The 21,438-nt window shown below is 37.0% G+C and overlaps 1 protein-coding gene across 1 annotated transcript in view; it reads left to right on the forward strand.

Annotated features, from left to right (window-relative positions):
• Window positions 1–5,673: 5,673 nt before the first annotated feature.
• The window catches only part of EMCN (endomucin), a 96,491-nt gene continuing 80,726 nt past the window's right edge, over window positions 5,674–21,438 (forward strand). The window contains exon 1 of the mRNA XM_022582429.2: window positions 5,674–5,882. Coding sequence (XP_022438137.2) covers window positions 5,813–5,882 — 70 coding nt within the window. The 5' untranslated portion in view covers window positions 5,674–5,812. The remainder of the gene's footprint in view (window positions 5,883–21,438) is intronic.

Here is a 21,438-nt window from a genome sequence, read left to right on the forward strand (position 1 = left end):
TGTGTAAAGAGTGGTCTATTAAGAGGAATGAACCAGTACAGACACTCCATTTCTAACTTTAAGTTTATATGTTTCTATGAATACCAGAAAGCTGTGCCTGCAGTTGGCTTTCTTTATTTGGAAAAACAGAGAAAAAACAACCCAGTTTCTAGAGAATTAACTTCAACTTCCATTTGTCTGGAAGTTTGGAAGGGAAAAGTAAATAAATCACCTCATCATGCTTTTAAATTGTTTCAGATCTAGTCCCGTGAAAGATTCCTTTGAGTATTACGAAATGGCCACAGAGATGGACAATGCAAAAAGGGATGTGGGAAACAGAATAAAAACTAAAATGGGTAGAAAAAAGGAGTAAAATCTGAATAGGTAAATTAGTTAAGCTGGATGGAGTATATATGAAGTGAAAGCACTTAGATGCCATTCGGTTATGTCACACTTTTGTATGAACATATCTGTAAAAAATCCCTGGCATATACTACTCATTCAATTTTTATTAGGTATCATTTGACATAAGAAAAGAATATTTCCCTAAGATACTATTTCTAGCACACCAAAAATAAGACATCGGAGCAGAAATCTTGGACATAGGGTATGTGGTAACAGCTGAGCTAAATGGAAAGTTGAGTAAATAATGAAGCACTTTATATTTGCTTATTTATCAATATTTCTGAGTTCATTTACATATTACAGAACTCCAAGGAAGTAATCATACCTGTGCTTCATTAGATATAATTAAATGAATTATATTCTATCTTATTCCCCAAAAGTGCTTATAAAAATCTCATATCCTTATTAATATGATTAATGGAAAAAACCCTTAAGCTCAGTTTTGTACACAAAAAAAACAATTTATGACAATGATTTCCAAAGCTTCTTAAGACAGATAAGGATGAGAAATGGTGATTGAACTTTTTAACAAGAAGCGTGGCCCAACAGGAGAACTGCCTTACAGAGTAATGAGCCCCAGTCATTTCTACTTTTGACATGCAAGCTCATTCACCATTTGTCAAGGGGATTCCTGACAAATGATAATGTTACTAAGAATTGTACTAAAGTAACTTTTTTGAATATCTTATCCATGAGCGACTGTGCTTTTACAATTTTCCCATATTTATGCCCTTATATATCGAGACTTAGAGACTGAACCCTATAAGGTTAGGGAGTTAGTGTGAGGTGAGAGAATTGTCTTTGTATATTGAGGTGTAAAATTATAATGGACCACTGCAGAATGTAAAAGACAAGCTCTTTGGAAACTTCAAAAATCAGCTTACCGTGTCTTCTTTTAACTTGAGCAATAATGAAATAGCACTGGCCCTTGGCCACTGGGAGTTGATTATTAGAAATACAGTAAGTGAGGAAGATATTTTACTGACATAAGTTTGGCCAAATGACTGGGCCCGCCCACTATTGATCCTCATATCCATTTTGGCTTTGCTGGAGGGGGACTTAATATCTCTAGGACCATGAGCCTGTTTGTCTTCAGCTCTGTTCCCAATACCTTCAGGAGATTCCCCAATTGCTGTTTCAGATAGACAAGTAACAAAAGGAATCTGTTAGGTTCTATCTCCACTGAAGAAAGGACCTGATATTTAAAGAAACTTAAAAGTGGAACATGGAATAAATTCCTAAAAATAAGATTTGGGAGTCTGTTTAATCTGCTGTCAACAATATTTTGGGACTCTCATCATTGGAATACTTCTTAGGAAACTGGTCAATCACTTTGGAATAATATGGTTTATTTAAAATCTGAACAACCTGAAAGCATACCATGGAACGAAGACAATCTATTTTAGCCTAAACTACAAGGTTAAGGTTTGTCTGTTTTAATATACAATTTTAGAAGACTTTCTGGAATCTCACTTAATTCTCTAAACACATTTGAAGTTTCCATGGTGATTATCCCCTTTTTTTCATGGGGAGACCAAGGCATAAAGAGGCCAAGTAATTCAGTTGAGCCATGAAGGACCAAAAGAAGGAGCCAGGATTGAACACAGAGCTCATGCTCTTTGCTAGTTCATGATCCCTTTTTTTTGTTTGTTTGTTTTTTTTTTTTTTGCGGTACGCGGGCCTCTCACTGTTGTGGCCTCTCCCGTTGCGGAGCACAGGCTTCGGACGCGCGCAGGCCCAGCGGCCCGCGCGCAGCATGTGGAATCGTCCCGGACCGGGGCACGAACCCGTGTCCCTCGCATCGGCAGGCGGACTCTCAACCACTGCGCCACCAGGGAAGCCCCATGATCACCTTTTGGCCTTCCTACCATTTTAGGTGATTTTATTCAGTGACACGCTAGGAGAGAGGAAGGAGGCAAGGATGGAGAGGAAGTTTAATTTGGGGCTCAGTAATGGTGCCGGCTGAATAATCTTCTCAGCACCACACAAGTTAAAGTATGCCCATCAGTGTTGGAGTCTTCACTATACAATTTCTTCAGTGTCAAAGATGTCAATTGCAAACCTTGAGATGTGCTGGTAAAGAATTCTGAGATTGCTCTTGCACGACCTCACAACAGCTTATCTCTCAGATTCAACAAGAATGCAGAGGACGAATTGTGAAAACAACAAAAGCAAACACATCTTTTCATTTCTCAGATTAGTCTGCAGTGGTTTAGTTCTCTTCACAGGTTTCCTTTTAGTAAAGTGCTCTTAAATCACACACTTCCAAATAATGAAAACATTCAAGTAGGTTAGAATACAGAATGTTTGTGTAAATATTCCCTCAAAATTTAAATTAAACAAAAAGTATCAGGTCCAACAAAAGCTTTGTTTTGTTTTGTTTTATGATAGAGATAATACGTTTTACTCTGAAAATGTTTCTAAGAAAAACAAAAAAATACAAGATAGAAACCATCCACAATTCGCTGCCAGAATATAAGCACTGTTAACATTTTCTATTTTAAATACATGTATGTATTCACACATATGTATATATGTATATGTACATACAAATGCATAGATACATGCAACAAAACATCATGAAGGTGTTTCCACATCCATAAAAAAATTTTTAATACTATTTTGTGGCAGAATATTCCATCTTATTCCCCAATAATTAATGTCCTTGACAAGTGTTTATAATAACATAAACTTTAATGAGCATCTTCCTTTTTAGAATAAGTTCCTAAACATATCATTGCAAGTTCAAAGAGTATGGTTCTTTAACATAGATGTGTATTGTTTTGGTGTATCAATAACCTTGATGTATATTGTCAGGTCACACCCCCCTGAAAGGTCATACCCCAAGAATAAGACAGTAACTTTCCTTGAACATTAATTAAAACTGGGTATTGTCAGAAAATATACCTAATTATATTGGAAAGGCAAAAAAAAAAATCTGTTATCTCAGTTCTTGAATATCCATGTGTTTAATTTCTACTGAGATAAATATACTTTTCCATTTTGTTGGCCTTCTCTTTCTTCTATGATGTTGTTATTTTCAGGTGCAAAGTCATTGTTTTATTATTGATTAGCAAAAGGTCTTTTCATATGAAGGATATCAAATCTGTATTATGTACTATTTTTTCATGAACTTTTACATTTGCCTTTTCATCTTGTGTGTTGGGCCAAAAATCTTTTAATTCCTATGAAAGAAAAAAGATCAAGTCTTTCTTTTATGTATTCTGCTTTTGGAGTTATGCATAAAATGTCCTCTCTACCCCAGTTATATGCAAATAGTCACCCATGTTCTCTTTTAGAATGTTATAATTTTGTTTTTTATGTTTAAATCTTTAACATATAAGAAATTAATTTTGGTATTTGAAGTAGATAGCTAACTTTAATTTTTTTAAGATGGTTAAAAACCTGTCAAAAATCACCTATTAAATAATACATTCTACTCATCACATTTGCTGTATATTAAATTCATCTATATCTAATCTCTCCACACACACATATGGGCAAATATACCTATGTATACATGTAGATAGCTATATATATTTCTGTGTCTGTACTTTCTATTTTATACCATTGATCTGTCTCTTCTTGCAGTCGCCACTGTTTCAATGAATTCTTTTACCTTAAAGATACCCCTGATCTATTAAGATAAAGCTGACCAAATGTATTACTCCTATTTTTCTTTTGCCTCACCATTTAAAAATGCATTTCTCAGATTTTGTTTTTATTTTCTTCATCTACAGGTCTTATCTTTTAAATGGACATAATATTCTATTATCAAGCATTCTTGGAATAGGCATCTAATGTTTTTCACGGAAATGCCTAGCGGTCAGGCATCAGAATCAAAGAAATCAAAATGCTATTGAATTCCTGCAACAATGATTGTGACCAACATCAGGACTGACCATGTGTGCTGAAAACTCCCTAGTTAAAGCAGAGCAAGGAGCAGGAAGTGAGGTAATGTGAGTGGCTCCACTGTGAGTTCATGGCCACACCCCAATTTATTTCTGGAAAGTACATGTGACATCTATTCACATACATTGCTATCTTTATACTCTCCAGGATATGACAAATAAAGTAACAGCTCCAAAGGCAGTCTGTTTTAGAAAATTACTTAGAAGAGAGGGTAAAATTAGGTTTTATACACAAAATAGACACTTAGAGGCTCTTCTGAGACTTGGTATAACTTAGGATAAAACAACCTAGTTTTTGGGGTGTTTTGATCAATCAACTTGCTCTATCCACTCTCGGAATAAGTCCTTCCTTGCACCGTGCAGCAGTGAAATGTATGTCCTCCTTATAAACAGATAAAGGTGTACTTTTGGAATAGTTTTCTTGGCGGAACAGATGAATTAATATTGACCCACTGACACTCTTTTGTCCAGGGACTTCATGCCTAAAGGTATATAAAGGACGATTGGCTGAGTTTAGACGTGTAGCCCGTGGCTGGGGAGAAGTGTAGAATTACTTGGCACACACACACAGGGATTTTAGTCAGGGCTGAGGCTGCATTAGCACCATGTTTTAATCAATTGCTATTAACATCAAAGAGATCCTTAATACACAGTGTATCTTGCCTGATTGGCATTCTGGTCCAAAGACTCCATCTCTCCCTACTTCATTGACTTGTTACAAGGGCATTCCATCCCAGTGCCATTCCCATCACATTTCCTAGAGAAGAGTATCCACAGGGTATTATAAGTATTTTTTCCTTTTCCTTCATTGAATTCCAACAATAAGACCAGGAATGAGCCATGAGCACTCACGTGTCTTTACTTAATTCTATTAGAAATATCCTGAAAAACCTCCCTGGCCATCAGATAAGAAGTCTTTTCACTTACTCAAGTCAGAGCATGATCTACTTAATAAAGTTTTGCACTTATCTCCAGAAGGTGGTCTTTACTAATCTGGCTTTCTAGTTGGAAAGAGAGAAGAAAAGTTGATTCTTTGTGGATTCTGCTCTCAAATTTAACCCTCAGGCAATTAAAGCCTCTTTATCCAAACCAAGTCGTTGTTTAATAAGGCCCCTTTATAAACACTCCAAAACATACTTTCAAAACAAAAGTTAGAAAGCCTGTAAGATCCATTCCCAAGAAAGATCTCTTTCTGTTCAAAACCCGTCCTGACCTTTTTGTTGAAGAAGAACAAAATAATGTAGTAACAAAAACACAAGTGGCTGCCAAAGGAAGAGAAAAAAAAAAGTTCCTGTAAGGGACTGAAACAATAAATCTCCTCTCTGCTGAACTCCCAAAGGGAGTGTGTGCATTTCCTCCTGTTCTTTATCAGAGCCCCCGAAATAAGTAGGCATGGGCAGTGGCTGTTCAAATCCAGCACACCTTTTCCATTTGCTAAGAAGGCCCTGCCAGGCTGGGAGGGAGTTGTCCCTGCCTGACTCTGGAGAGAAGAGCCACTGTGACGATCCACAGGCACCATGAAGCTGCTTCAAGGGGCCATACTTTGTCTTCTTCTGTCCAGTCTTTGTAGCGGTTTGGACGACGCAGGTACCCTTTTCTCTTATTGTTCTGACGGTGTGGATCAGAAATCACTAGTGGGCGGCTCTGAGCCTCAGTTTACCTTCAGGGAGCCTCCCCTGAGAAGTAGACGCAGCAGTGCATTTGCTGAGTTGAGTGTGTGTGCGTGGACGGGGGGATGCGTGGAGAAGGCTCCGCAGAGAGGATGTTTGTTTTCACGGAAGGAAAGTGCTTGCTGCTGCAGCGGCCTTGAAGTGTGTTCCATGGCATCGTAAAGGTACCGGGAATATACAATAGCCTTTTCAGAGAGTAACAATCTGGGGATCAAATGCTGGCTAAAAATGGACTATTTCTCAAAAACGTGCTCTTTTCAGACGTAAGTCTAGAAATAACAAGATTGTCAGGTACCGGTGAAAGGCTGTAATCAGAAACACTGCTCAGCAGACGCTGGCCTATATTTGTCCCAACTATCTTTTGGCTCTGATAAATTGAGAGGTTGGATAAAACTGCCTGGGCAAGTGAATCTTAATATCTTGAGGGGTGAGGGTGAGAATGGAGGAGAGTCACTTGATTAAAGTTTATGGATGCTTGCTCTAGAAATTAACACAGATCTACACACATACGTACAATACTTTGCATAACGTTTCAGGGAATTTATAGACATAAAAACCTTACCCATTGACTGCAGGTTCTGAAACTTAGATAAAGGATATATATGCACCTACATAAGCCCTGACTATATTAATGACCAGTTGCAAGAAATTATTACATTTGACTTTTAACCCTTCCGGAGGGATTTACTGTAAGCAATTAGATTTAATCAATATTTATTAGGCTCTCACCATGTATTCAGCAGTGCAAGGAATACAAAAATGAGTTAAGACTTGTCCTTGCCCACAGTGGCAAATGCACTATCGGGAGAAATAAGCATGTAAATCTAACATAAGACAGATTTAATAGGTGCGAAAACTAAAGTACAAACTATCATAAAAGAACACGGTTGGGACACATTGATTCTGGCTCTGAGGAGCCCTGGAAAAAACTCAATTCTAATTTTATTGTGCATGTGTTCTTTTCAAACTTCACTGCTTACAAAATTCCACTTGCAGTGATTAGGTAGGAAAAAATAAACACAGTCCTTCTTGAACAATATTTATCATTAATTTCTCAAAATATGTATATAAATTTAGTACAAATGCCCAAACACTGCAAAATCACATACGATTGATTACAATCCATCTGGGACTTTCCAGGGTTAAGCTGAAGTGGGTATAAGACCAGAAAATTTAACTTAGATGAGTTACAAAGTTCTGATTTTTTAAAAATAAAGAATGTTTATGAGATGACACAGAAATCAATGCACTAGCTTATAAGTAACTCTTCAGTTTGCATGGGAGAAATAGATAGGAATGGATTACATGTACTTCAGAAAGCAAAGTGGAATAGAATCAATAGAAGTAGCCTACAAAACCTGACCGTAAGGAAGCTGGAAAGGTGAAGGATAACCCAGAGATGACCTGGCAGATTTTTCTATTATGATCATTGTAGGAATAAAACCAGCGTCCTTTAGCTCATTGGTAATGAGCGCAACCTCTCTATTAATAGTGTCTTCTTTCTAATGAACTATTAACCAAAGTAAGATAATTTCTTTTCTTTTAATTTATTTTTTTATACAGCAGGTTCTTATTAGTTACCCATTTTATACATATTAGTGTATATATGTCAATAGTAAGATAATTTCTTATTTGAGCAGAGACAGCGGTTACATAATGACTATCTCCTTCAACCTCTGCCAGGGAGCCTTTGTTAATTTAAGGCAAGTGTCTGTAAAATCTACCCCATTTATCCTAGAAAAAGAAGTGCTGGCTCAGGAGCATAAATTGACCATCGGAGTGAGGCCTACAAGGAACTGGAAGAGATTTTCCCATCCACGTGTATGATTTTTTTTGCACCTGGTTCTGCCTGCTTTATGTTTTCCTTCCCAGATACGGTTCAGGAAATGAAGCATTTCCTAAGCTGATTTATTATGTTCTTTTCCTAACCCCCTGTACCGGAAACACATTGATTTCAAAGCTTTATATGTTCCCCAAGCTTAGAATGCTTATCATATCTCATCAGCAGAGTTGATTATAGGAGTACAGAAGGAGGCATTTCATCTGCCTTAACTTCACAAGTTGTCAAGAAGATCCATGCTTTTTTGCATAGTAATTTATTCCTAAATAATGATCTTTTAACTACTTTTCTTTCTCTTTCTGTCTTTTTTGTCAGTTTCAGATTTAAATAAATACAATATAGTTTTTTGTGCTCTTCGTGAAAACCAAGGAAATCTTTCTGCATGGCAGTGAGTGACTTTATTACTTGGTGAGCGGTACAATATTTTACAGTTTCCAATTTGGAAAGCTGTTCTATTGAAATACGTATGGGAGGTTCTTGAAAAGGAACTGTCATTCTTTCCCAAGGTTTTCTAAATTGTATTTAAAACTGAACAGACCCCTGCGTGGCTTTTAAGCTCCTTTGGCTTTTAAGTCTAGACTGATGAGCTTTAGACTGTCAGGACTGAGAAAAGTTAAACGAAGAAGGATTCCAAGAAAAAGGAGGCCCTGGAAGCAATTTACTTTTCAAGTGCCATTTGCTTTTTGAACTTTACATTAATTTAGGAAAGATTAAAATGTTTTAGCCATCTGCAAGCAGGAACACACGTCACTTTATTGGTGTCTGAAGAAGAATTTAATTGCTTGTTGAAATTCATTTGTTAGGGATTGAACATTCAGTGTCATGGAAAAAAAAATGGATTGAACACCCTCTAAGACAAACACTATGCTAGACGCTGTAGGTTTATAGTGATCACTGTGACTCAGCCCTTGTCCTAGAAGTGGTGGGGAGAGAGGAGCGCCAAATAATTACAAGTTTGATTCTATCGTAAGTCTTAAGTGGTAAATAAAGAATGCTGTGGAGAGTTCACAACTAGCTTAGTTTGGGGTGTAGGAACATCAGAAAAGCCTTCATATAAAAGTGGAAATTATGATAAACTTTGAAACTTGAGAAACAGGTTGGATGGATGGAATTTCTTGAATAGGAACTTTAAAACATCAGTATGTTCCAGTCTAGAAATGTAAGGAGGTCACAGATTGGACAGAGGTTAAGTGTTGGAAATACAGCCTCAGGATATGTTGAGTACCAGGATGAGTAATATTGACTCAGGTAGTTAATTATATTGGATTCTCTAAATGTGTTTGAGCATGGGAATTATCTGATTGGGACCATAAACTGAGAAGATTAATCTGTCAACAGGGTATACATTAGACTATTGCAGTCAGGAGAGAGAAAAGCTAAAGAAAATGGTTCAAATGTTATTCCAAGTCTGAAAGTCTGTCAATAAAATGAAAAGAAGGGTCTAGGGAAGAGCTTTAAAGAAATAGAAAGTTTGTGACGCCATATTACTGACTGGCTATGAGAGAGATAGTGACTGAGATATAGAGTGTTATTTGAATAATAGAAGTAGGGAAATGGATTGGGACCAGACGTATGGAAAGATAGGAGGAGATGGTTTCGGGAGAAAGTGATGAACTTGATTTTGGACATGGTGAGTTCGAAGTCTTAATAAGATATTCAAATAGAGATGTCCAATGGTAGGTTAAAATTGTCTGGTTGGTAGATGGAATGCCCCTGGAGGTGATGGTGGGGGATGAGTGTTCTTTACACTTCTCTGCCAAGAGATTTTAGTCCTGTCCTACTCACTGGAAGATTAATAACATAGCGAAGCAATTTATTTCTCTGCTGGACGCCCATATTTGTAACTCTCTTATGGCACTTATTTTCCAACTTTATCTTAGTTATTTGTGTGCATATCTTATCTCCTGTACCAGACTATAAGCACCATGAAAGTAAGGGTCATATTTATTATAGTCTGTATAGTAACAGTTCTAAACACATAATAAGGATATAATAAGCTGAATGAATGCATAAATGAATGATATAGTTGCCTATCCATTTTTAATTTCTTCCTCTGATAATCACTTTTTGTTTACTACCTTATCCTTGTGAAAGAGTTGTGGACAGGTATGAATCACAGAACATAACATGAAAACAAGTGGAGTTTTTTGATTCCTGGCTATGAAAGCGCGAGCCAAATATATGGAAAGGGGCTTCTTATCAAAGTAAGTCAATTCCCAAACTCCAGCAGAAGAGAAGATGTTAGGGGTAGGTGGACAACCTAGTACCAGGTGACAGTAATTTACAGCAAACCTGGACGAATAAACTACTCTGACTATAATCATTGGGAGGAAGAATATCTAAATACAATTGATTCTACTTCTCCTTTTTTGGGTATCAAATACTTTATGTAATATCTTCTATGGTTATAAATATTCAAGGAGAAACCTTATTACCAACCAATTTCTCAAAAATACAAAATGGCTTTTTTTCTAAAAGCAAAGTTCACATAAGAGAAGTTGGAAAAAAATTAAATAAATATCGTACATCATTAATTCATGTGTTATTTTAGGTAACATATGTGTTGCTTCAGAGCAGATTAACTTACTTGTTACTTCCTCTTAGCTTAGTCAGTATCAATAGACCTTACCTGAAGTGGGTGATCTACTATAGAAAGAGTGAATCAGTGTGGAAACAAATTCAGTGGGAAAAGTTTCCAAGCCTTTTATTTAGCATACTTTCCTTACTACTCTTTTTTTCTTCAATGATCTTTAAAAGTAGAAGTGATCATTCTAGAATTCTTATTTTTAAGAGATTCGTAACAGTTGTCACTGGCAAATTGGCAATTTTGTCTTGCTGATTGTAATTATTCAGATATTGAGAAAAAACGATGAACGTCTGAACGTTTCAAAAAGCTTCTAATTTACTGGATAGTTGCCCATCCTTTCCTTTTCATTGATGACGTTATATTTCAAGCTTCAGGTAAATATTTTAACTTGTGAATAATTATCTAGTCCAAGTTCCTTATATTCTCTTTTTCTTAGTCATCACTTTCCAACTTCCTCTTTACCTCTGAGAACAATTTGAGATGTGTTTTTCTCAACCTTGAATGTCAAAGCAGGAATTTACTCTAAACGACATTCCATTCAATTCCTGTGTGGTAAATGTCTCCATTCCTGTTACTGAATTCCTGTGGGTCGTTATAGCTCTGTCAGGTTAGGATAATAATGCCTGTTGAGTGTTCAAAGAAGCTCTTTTGGTTAACAAGTAAGATCCTTTTTCCTTTTCTGCTGTTGCACACAATATCAACAGTAGCATGGGAAACATTAGTGGTGTCAATCACATCTAGAAGGGCCACTATATGATTCCCAAATTTCGGCAACCATAAAAAAAATAGTTTTCTAAACTTGAATAGAGGTTTTGTGTCTTGTAGAATGACATATCAGTAGAGATAATCATAACTAGTCTCTAAATAGAAGCAGCCACCTACATCCTCTCTGGATGCCTTTAATCTAACCATCGCTATGGCAACCTCTCAGGTGTAGCTTGACAGTATCTTGTCTCACGTGAATGAGTATCTCTTGCTTTCCTGTCTCCTGTTGTTCTCACACTAGGGCACGCTTCACCTACAGAAACCCACCTGGCACTGTTGTGTATCTGAGCTGGAAGTGCAGGAGCCTTAGCCCTCTGTGAGACAGGCTTTGCCCAAAAGAAGAATGGGGCCAGTGAATAAATGCTTTCCTCTTCTATTGCTGCTCCATTTTCACTACTTTAGTTGTCTACTCCTTTTCTTGAGATCACTTTCCTTTACAAACTGCATACAAACCCTTGTCTCAGGCTCTGCTTTTTGGAGAAATTCAGGATGGATTATTTTCTGATGGGAACATCTTCGTTTGGATGATAATATATACATTATACCAGAGCTTCTCTGATATTCTAATTGATATTCACTACCTTTCTTCCTCTTCATTTCAAGAAAAAATTCGATAAAGCTTTTGTTGAATAAGTTAAACAATATTCTAAGCAGGTCCTTTCCTAAGGCAATCATTTGTCTGTATAGAGTCAATAAGGAACTATATTGTGAGGTTGGCAGTCAAAAATGTCAATGTCATTGATTTTTTTCTTAGTGTGCTGCTCATCTGAAATGTAAACTGATTTTTATTCTGTTTAATCAGTCATATTCTGGCCTAAACCTAAATTAGTTGTGTCAAAAAACAGAGAATGGAGACTTCCCTGGTGGTCCAGTGGTTAAGACTCCACACTTCCACTGCAGGGAGTGTGTGTTCCATCCCCAGCTGGGGAACTAAGATCCTGCAAGCTGCAGGGTGTGGCCAAAAAAAAAAAAAGAAAAGAAAAGAAAAGAAAAATGGAGATCACAACTAGGTCTGGTCCAAGTTAACCAAGATATGTATTGTTACAACATCTACTGACATCTACCATGTGTTGTACCTGGCACTTTACACACATTACTTCCATCACAACATTTCAAGGCCAGCTTTGTCATTCCCATTTTACTGATTGATTAGGACACCGAGGCTTGGAGATAGTGTAAAGTTATCCTAGAGTGATAGTGCTTAAAATCAAATCAGAGAATATTCTTCTTCAAAATCTTCCCTTCTAGCTTGCTATCTTCCAATGCAGTACAACTTCAATAAGTTGAGTTTTTCTGATCAAAAGAATAAGGGTAGAGACGTTCCACTTGAGTCGTTTGGAAGCACTGCTGCCTCTCATAGCCCCTTCAGCACCTCTAAACTGCAAACTAAGACCACAGTGCTATGAATGAATTTCTACTCAGTGCTAATTAGCCACTTAATATCCTGGATTCAATTAATTATTAGGGGATGGGTTAAAGGAGTTGTAGTCATTTCCCTACCTACTCACTGTTATGTTGGTTGGAAAAAAATAATGTTCTTGGCTCTGATACAAATGTCAGTGTAGCTAATATGGGACTTAGAAGAGAAGGAAAGAAGCAAAGAGGAAATAACTATTAGCGAAATAATTACTTAGTGTCACATCTATAATTCTCCTGGAGCCAGACTGTCTGGGTTCAAATTCTAGCTCTGCCACTTACTATCTGTGTGAACTCGGGCAAGTTACTTAACCTTCAGCTTTCTCAGCTATAAAATAGGGATGAGCACAGTCTTACCTCATAGGGATATTGGGAGGATCGTGTGAGGTAATACACAAAAACACTGAGAACAGTGTCCAGCATATAATGACTCTATTATGTTTTGCTGAGTTTGGGAACTCAGAATCCTACAGATTATAATACCCCATTCCTTAGACAAACTACTTTACTGCCAAGTTGATTCCAATCTAGAATCAGCAAATATTTAAATAATTACAATGTTCATTCTCACAAAGAGAAAAACCAGCACATAATTTTTCACAATAGAGTTGAAGTAGGAATGAAATACGATTGCCAGTTATGTTCTTAATCATAATATATACATTCACAATTTGACATATACAGACTGGTATATTATCTAAGATGCTTTTCAGATTTGTAAGTTATTTAACTCACCGTATAAACTAATCACTCAAATTAATAAGCAAAATTGTACTTGTGTTTAATGAAAATTCTAACTTTTTAGTCTGAGAATGGTCAACATCCTCAAATATTATTTCTCATCTTAAAGTATTGAGCATTGCTTACTCTTAGAGGTGGGATAGGTTAGTGGAAGGAACTTTGTTCTTAATGTGAGAACCAACCAACTTTGGATCCAGCTTCTTCGTATGCTGAAGCCGGCCAAGACACTAAATGCTTGTTACCCTCAGTTTCTTTATCTTAAAATGAGAAAAATGATAATTGTTGACACAATATTGGTGTTAAATGATCATTGGAAAACCTATTTTAGATGCTCTGTAAGTCATAAATCACTATTAAAATTTAGTTATTAATATGCAACCTAACATTTAACTCACGGAATCAATAGATGAAGAGGAATGTACTTCATAATTTGAGAATTTTTCTTTACTGTCTGGGCCTTTAACTGCCAATCCATCATTGCTCTTTTAGCCATATACCTTTACATATTTTTTTATGGCTGCTACACACTCAAATTGCCATGTGTTGAAATTATGCCCAAGTTAAAAAAAACACACACACAAAACACAGAAAATCATTTGTATCACACATTGAACTCATTTTTTTTCCCCACATCTTTATTGGAGTATAAGTGCTTTACAATGTTGTATTAGTTTCTGCTGTACAACAAAGTGAATCAGCTGTATGTATATATATATCCCCATATCCCCTCCCTCTTGAGCCTCCCTCCCACCCTCCCTATCCCACCCCCCTAGGTCTTCACAAAGCATCGAGTTGATCTCCTTGTGTTACGCAGCTGCTTCCCACTAGCTATCTATTTTACGTTTGGTAGTGTATATATGTCCATGCCACTCTCTCACTTCATCCCAGCTTCCCCTTCCCCCCCGAACTTATTTTTAACTGAAGTGGGAAAAGGAACGATTTGTGTGTGTGTGTGTGTGTGTGTGGTATGAACTGTGAAATCGTCCTCCTAGGGCATTCAGCAAGTATGAGGACATAAATTCTGAACTCTCACACACTTTCCCTAGGGAAGAGAGGCCACTCCTGCATTTGTCAGCTCAAGGCTATTCTGACAACTCCTCTGTCCAACAGTGAGACATCCCCCAGTTATCTCTCCCCTGCAAATCCAATTTTAAAAAGTGAGAATCACCTTTTTAAATGCACATAATTAACTAATTTAAAGGTTTATTAATGGTAATTGCATTATTGGGATTAAGATAATTAAATTATGTGAATCTATAAACTTTTTTTTTTCTTTTTCATTTTCTGAAGGCCTCATTTGTTGGGTGCAAGTTTTATATCAATTAATGTTTAAAACTCTATAGATTTGCAAAGTAGAAGAAAAATGACAATGTTGTCAATCATTTAAAAAACCCTTATTAGAGTCCATTACAACCTAACTAAACATAAATCTCTTGGAAGCAAGGACAATGTCTAATTGATCATTGTTTTCCCCATGACCTATCTTTGAACACATAGGTGATGCTTACCAACTGGCTCTTGCTTTAATTTGGAGAACTGTATTTCTTCAAAAGTCAGCAGAGTTGAAAATACCCCAAGGCATTCCTGGCTTTGTTTTCAGTGACTTGAGGACAATATTTATTTATTTATTTATTTTGCGGTGGTACACGGGCCTTTCACTGTTGTGGCCTCTCCCATTGCGGAGCACAGGCTCCGGACGCGCAGGCTCAGCGGCCATGGCTCACGGGCACAGCTGCTCTGCGGCATGTGGGATCTTCCCAGACCGGGGCACGAACCCGTGTCCCCTGCATCGGCAGGCGGACTCTCAACCACTGCGCCACCAGGGAAGCCCACAATATTTATTTTTATCCTTGGCCTGGGTTGTGGAGAAGCTGTGAGTGTCATTTTAGGATACTCTCTTCATTGGTTGAACTTATTTGATTTGCTTTATGAAGTTGAGCTGTCTTATATTTGTATGAATAGCAGAAACATTGTTTACATCAACTGTCCAAATCACACAAGAATGGCGTGATTATCTGAAGGCAAGTGTTGAATCATTCCTGTGTCTCGCTCACAAGAAAAAATTGGTATCCTTTTATTCTAGGCACCGAACGTTCATCAGGTAATCCTGAATCATTTAGCTCAGAATAATCCTTACCCCCACTAGAACAAAATGTAAAATGATGGAAATTCAAGACACGCTGATTACAGAAGTCACCTCTCTGTTTCTGAAGTCTTGGTTCAGAAGGTCGAATAAATAACTTTACCCTATCTAATCCTGTTCAGAAGTAAAGGTATCCAATAATTCAATTATTCCCAGGTTTTAAAATTGTCACTGATCAACAAATAATCAAAATGCCATCTGGGCAGTTGACATGGGACTAACAGCTTTTTCCTTTGTCAAATAAAAACACAAAAGTCCTACAACGCATGTACCATTTTACGATCGTATTACATAAAAGAAAACCTGCTGTAGCTCCTTCCATATATTTGGAATATAAGATGCTCTCTTCCCTTCTTTTCTCATTGAGCTCTGGCTGGTGTCACAGACCAACGCTGTGCACCTGTGCGGGGTGCGCCGTCCTCTGAGCCAAGACCCTTTGGCTTTCGTCACCAGCAGCCGCAAGCTTGCTGTGTGACTGAGCTAAGCAATTTTTTTTTTTAACCTCTCAAGACTTTCATTTCTCCATCTATAACATGATGTGGTTTGACTAATCGATACTGAAGTTTTCTCCTGGATCTACAATTGTATGATCTTCCTGTAGCGAGCAATTTCTGTACATTTCGCCTCAAGTTATCTTGCTTCATTTTCATTCTGTGATTCCTAAATATGTTCATTCTGGAGCAAGATGTTCAATTCTGTTCCCTAAGGTTTACCTCCTTTGGGAATTTTCAGATAGGGCTGTTAGAACGGATCTTCTTTGCATGTGAAAAAGCCAATTCTCTGCCGTGAGCAACATTTCTCAGAGTACGTACCAATGAAAGATATTTTTTCCATTTTTCTACATGGCATTATTTGTATTTGGCTTGGCTGAGGGAGGGGTAGAAAAAAGGACTGAGAGAGAGAGAAGGAAATTTTCTGACATCAGAAAAAGATTGAGAGGAAAAATGAGGTTAAAAGAGATGGAGAAAGTGATGGAGGCTGATAGAGAGACAGAGGCTCTCTGAAGGGGCTGGGATGGAGAAAGGTCAAGAATGAGAAGTGGAGGAAGGCTGATAGAGAGATGGGGAGACATTCTTTTTTTTTTTTAACATCTTTATTGGAGTATAACTGCTTTACAATGGTGTGTTATTTTCTGCTGTATAACAAAGTGAATGAGCTATACATATACATATGTTCCCATATCTCCTCCCTCTTGCGTCTCCCTCCCACCCTCCCTATCCCACCCCTCTAGGTGGTCTCAAAGCACCAAGCTGATCTCCCTGTGCTATGTGGCTGCTTCCCACTAGCTATCTATTTTACATTTGGTAGTGTATATATGTCCATGCCACTCTCTCACTTCATCCCAGCTTACCCTTCCCCCTCCTGTGTCCTCAAGTCCATTCTCTACTTCTGGGTCTTTATTACTGTCCTGCCCCTAGGTTCTTCAGAGCCTTTTTTTTTTTTTTTTTTAGATTCCATATATATGTGTTAGCATATGATATTTGTCTTTCTCTTTCTGACTTACTGCAGTCTGTATGACAGACTCTAGGTCCATCCACCTCACTACAAATAGATGGGGAGACATTCTAAATGCTCTAATGATTTGGGAGGAGCTTTCCCCATCGGCCCTCTAGCCACTTTTACAGATCCAATACCTTGTAGATTTCTTTCTTATCATTAAATCTCTTGCCAGTTCATTCCTCCATCCATTGCTTTGGCTGAATGCTGAATTTTTCAAAGCACTTTCACTGGTCAAATATCTCATTTAATCCTTGACATTAGCCAGGGGATTGGCCAAACTGGTGTTATCTGTGCTCATTATCAGAGGAGAAAAGCCCAAGGACTCGCACTTAGTGACTCAAAGCAGTAGCCCTCAGTGTTAAAATATCTATTAAAATATTTTTTCCCAGTGATCTCCAGGCCACTCCCTTTCAGTAAAACCCAGAAAACTATTTTTCCAGCAGTTACTGCAGATAATTTTTATACACTTGTACATTGAAATACCCTCTGAGAAATCCTAGACTAGACTCAAGTTTGTGACTAGTCATCTGAGCTCTTTTCAGTGTCCCATACCTGCAAGATAACCAGAGGTGTCTGGAGGTGTTTATCTTTCAGAAAAGTGCTAGGGTGTAGTGCCTTCAGGGAAAATTTTGGTATTAATTCAGTATAACCTAATTTCTTCTTTTCTTTTTTACTTATACTAGTTTAGGATAATAGGAAACTTGATTTGGCCAAGACAAATATTAGTGGAAACGTTGAAATCTTCCTAGTCACATAGGCTTAAATTCCAGCTTTTTTTGACCATCTCTTTATAAGGAGAGAGTCTTTACTCCCTATTCATTGTAAGATCTTATTGATTGCTTTCCATTCTGCTATTAATCTCCCTTCTGTTTTCATTAATACCAAAAGACCATGAGCCTCTGCTGTATAGGCTGCTCAAGAAAATTAGCCACCTTGAATAATGGATTGATTAGGGAAATAGCTATAGTAGTCCTGTCAAAGTTTCAAGTGGGGTCAGGATGTGTTTGATAATCCAAACACAAGTATTTCTGGTTCCCAGAGAACTGTTAAGAGCCAGAGGAATTTGAGAAGGTAGGGAGGATTAAATGATTAGCATTTGAGCATGAAGAGAAATGGAGAAGTGGTGAGGTTATGAATCTGGGCAATATATACAGGAAAACCTCCAGTATTAGAAAATGACAAACAAATCTGTAACCTGGTCATTACCCTGCTATTTCTTAATAAACCAGGATAAGATAAGTTTTAGAAAGAAGTCAACAGCCTCTCTTCCAGAGTTTTACAAACTAGAAACCTCTGATATCTAACTGGCAGAAGTGTGTTGTTTGGCCACACAATGTTTTATGACTACAAGCTACTATTTAAAAATCAGCAAGTTTCACAAAACAACAACAGCGACAGAGAAAGAAAGAGAAAATCTTATTTTCAGCTCTTTTGGCAACTCTGGGTTTCATATTTCCTCACAGCAGCACTCGCTTAAACCTGAGTAATAAGTGCCCCCTTTAAATTGGGGAATGCTCTCATTCCTACAAAAGTATGTGCACTTCCACCCAATCTGACTCTCTCATTTGCTGCTTTGCACATGTGGGCATAGGGTTAATCCCTTCACCTGTAGGATTTCATCTAAGCATTACGTGTGCAATTTGCAAAGCTATCACCATGTGCATGGTGGTTCAATAGATTTTTGAAAGGACAGGGTTCTGGGACAATTTTCTACAACTAACTAGGCTTGCCAGCTCAATCTCAGAATTTTACAGACATTCCAGTCACCATTTTCTTTTTTATTTTTCTTAAAAATTAATGTTTTTATTACAATATGCTATAAATAATTAACTTAGCCCTGATTAGTACTCTTGTTCCACAGTCTTGAGAAAGCATAAAATTTAGAAAATAATTTAAAGAATTTAGAAACAACAAATCATAGCATACAATTAAAATGTTACTTTATTTTTCTTTCCCATCACCTCTTTAGAATTTATTTGGTGAACATAAACTTCCTGCCCTTAATAAAAATATTGAAGCTCCATGACTTTTTTGCTTGCTCTTAAGAAATGGACAGTTCTGTGGACAAACAAAATTTGCAGAGGCTATCAATTTAAAATTAGAATATATGATACAAAATCGTAACTGAAAATTCTCTCCTGTAGCTCATGCCTGTGTCAGATGGAATTCTACAAGTGGCTTCTTTACAAGCTCTCTATTTTCTGGTTCCCTATTCCCTCTCCAGCCCCTTTCTGACCACTCCACATTGGGAGCAGGGTAAGAGAGGAATGAGACAGTTGAATGAAACTTATTACTTGACCTGGCACCATACGTAGTGCCCAGAGCCTGGAAGATGGTTAAAACCAATAACCAAATGGTGCATTTTCATGGGTTCCACAAAGGTGTGCTTTTGGACCTGTCTCCCCATGCAGCAGCTTGGTTCATGAGGATGGATCCTAGTCTGGGAGTTCAGTGGTTTTTCCTTCCAAAGCACTGGTAATCCTGTGTTACCTCAGAGCTTCTTGATGCTAAAGTGTCCGACTCTCCACACAGTCCCAAGGAACAGGACTCAAAACAGCCCACTCTTTCATTCTCGCTCTTCATTTGGTCCACAGGAAACAGTCTTATATCTCTTTCTCTAACACTTGCTCAGGTAGCCTTATTCTCAACATAGTAATAACCTTCCTGGTCCTACACCAAAGCAGCTAGGCAGCAATCCTTCATTCTCTTGATTTTCCTGGGGTAAATCAGATCCAAGGCCACTATGCCTTTCAGCTGTAGGGACCACATAGTAAGGTAGGTTTGAATTGCAGGGGGACAGACGAGCCTGGCTCCTTAGGGGTGAAGGAAGTTGGAATGGGATTCAAAAGAAGTATTCGGCAAAGATGACCTCTACTCAAATAATATCTATATATCTCTCCACACTTTTATTCTTTTTATGTTATACAGTGGGTAAAGAGATTCAAGGGTCCACAGACAGGTTTCGGATATTTTATTTGAACTTCTGCATACAATGATTTATCCCACCCCTTTGTAATTTTACCTATTTTGGTACCTGATTAAAACTTTAATGTTCACATATTGTGCCAGATGTCTTACACCAACATTTCCTTTGAAACAGCTAAAGACCTGGATGTGTATTTTCTCTGAGTTTATTGTAATCATGCTATAAACCAATATTATAATTAGAACAGTGAAATTTCTGTATGCTTAGAAATGAAGATATTCATTTATTAAAAACCTATGGATATAGAGAAAAGAATCATGATAGAAATTAGAACAATATTTTGAATATGAAGGGAAATAAAATATTTTATAAGAGTATATGTATGATACAGCTAAACCAGTAATTAGAAGAAACTTTATAGTCTTAAATGCACACATTAGAAAGAAAATAATTTTTAAAAGGCTAAAGTAAACCCACATAAAGTATAAGGGAGAAAATAATAATAAAAGCAAAGTTAATGAAATAGAAAAGAAATATATAATGCAAAGAATTCATGTGTATATTAATAAGATTGCTAAACCTCTGCCAATACTAATCAAGCAAAAGGAGAAAAGAAGCAAATCAATAAAAATGAAAAATACAGGATCATCTGAACACATGCAGGGAACACACTTTTAAGAATTCAACATTTCTTCTTGATAAAAACGTTTAGGAAACAAGACTATAGGGGATTTTCTTAATCTGATAGGGTACCTTCAAAAACTACAGCAATCATTATACATAATGGAGAAATGTTAGCTTTCGCTTGAGAATGAGAATGAAACAATCTTGCCCAGCAATGCTACTTTTATAAAACACTATACTAAATATGCTAGCTAGTTCAGTAAAACAAGAAAAATAGATAAAAAGTAATTAGAAAGGAAAAATAAAAGCTGCTTATATCTGAATCACTTTGCTGTATACCTGAAACTAATATAATATTGTAAATCAACTGTATTTCAATAAATAAATAAATAACTATCTTTTGTAAATCATCCTTTCAAGTAAAAATGGTATTCTGCAGAAAAAAACAGGAAGTTCACTGTGTAACTCAAGCTGCATAGGTGCTTTTCCTCGAGACACCATTGTACTTGTTATGCTGCAGAAGTGTTTTATGAATACTTCTTGTTTTGTCACAGATAACAATTAAAAAGTGCATTCAAATAATATTTAATAACTTTTACTGTCATTAAAGAGATCCTAAGAGAAAACCTTAAGAAATACCACGAAAAGTTATGGAGAGAAATGTCAGCAGCCTTCAGAAGAATTTTGTGACAAGAACAATCTTGTTTTAGCAAATCAATCTCTATTGTCATTAATCATACACTATTTGCAAGTTCCCCATTTCCCTCACATCTCTGGAACAAATCCCTTATGAATAGGGAAGATACTGTGTACTTTTTAAAGTTTTAATTTAGCTATTATTGATTTCCTCCCAGTCTCATTCTGTTATTCTCTTACTGCAGGTTGCCATTCACCTTTACTTACTTAGGGTCAGAAGCCTTTCACCTAAGAC

Source organism: Delphinapterus leucas, chromosome 5, assembly GCF_059928025.1.
Source record: "Delphinapterus leucas isolate spDelLeu-1000000601 "Yukka" chromosome 5, BTC_Dleu_Yukka2, whole genome shotgun sequence".
Classification (NCBI taxonomy): Eukaryota; Metazoa; Chordata; class Mammalia; order Artiodactyla; family Monodontidae; genus Delphinapterus; species Delphinapterus leucas.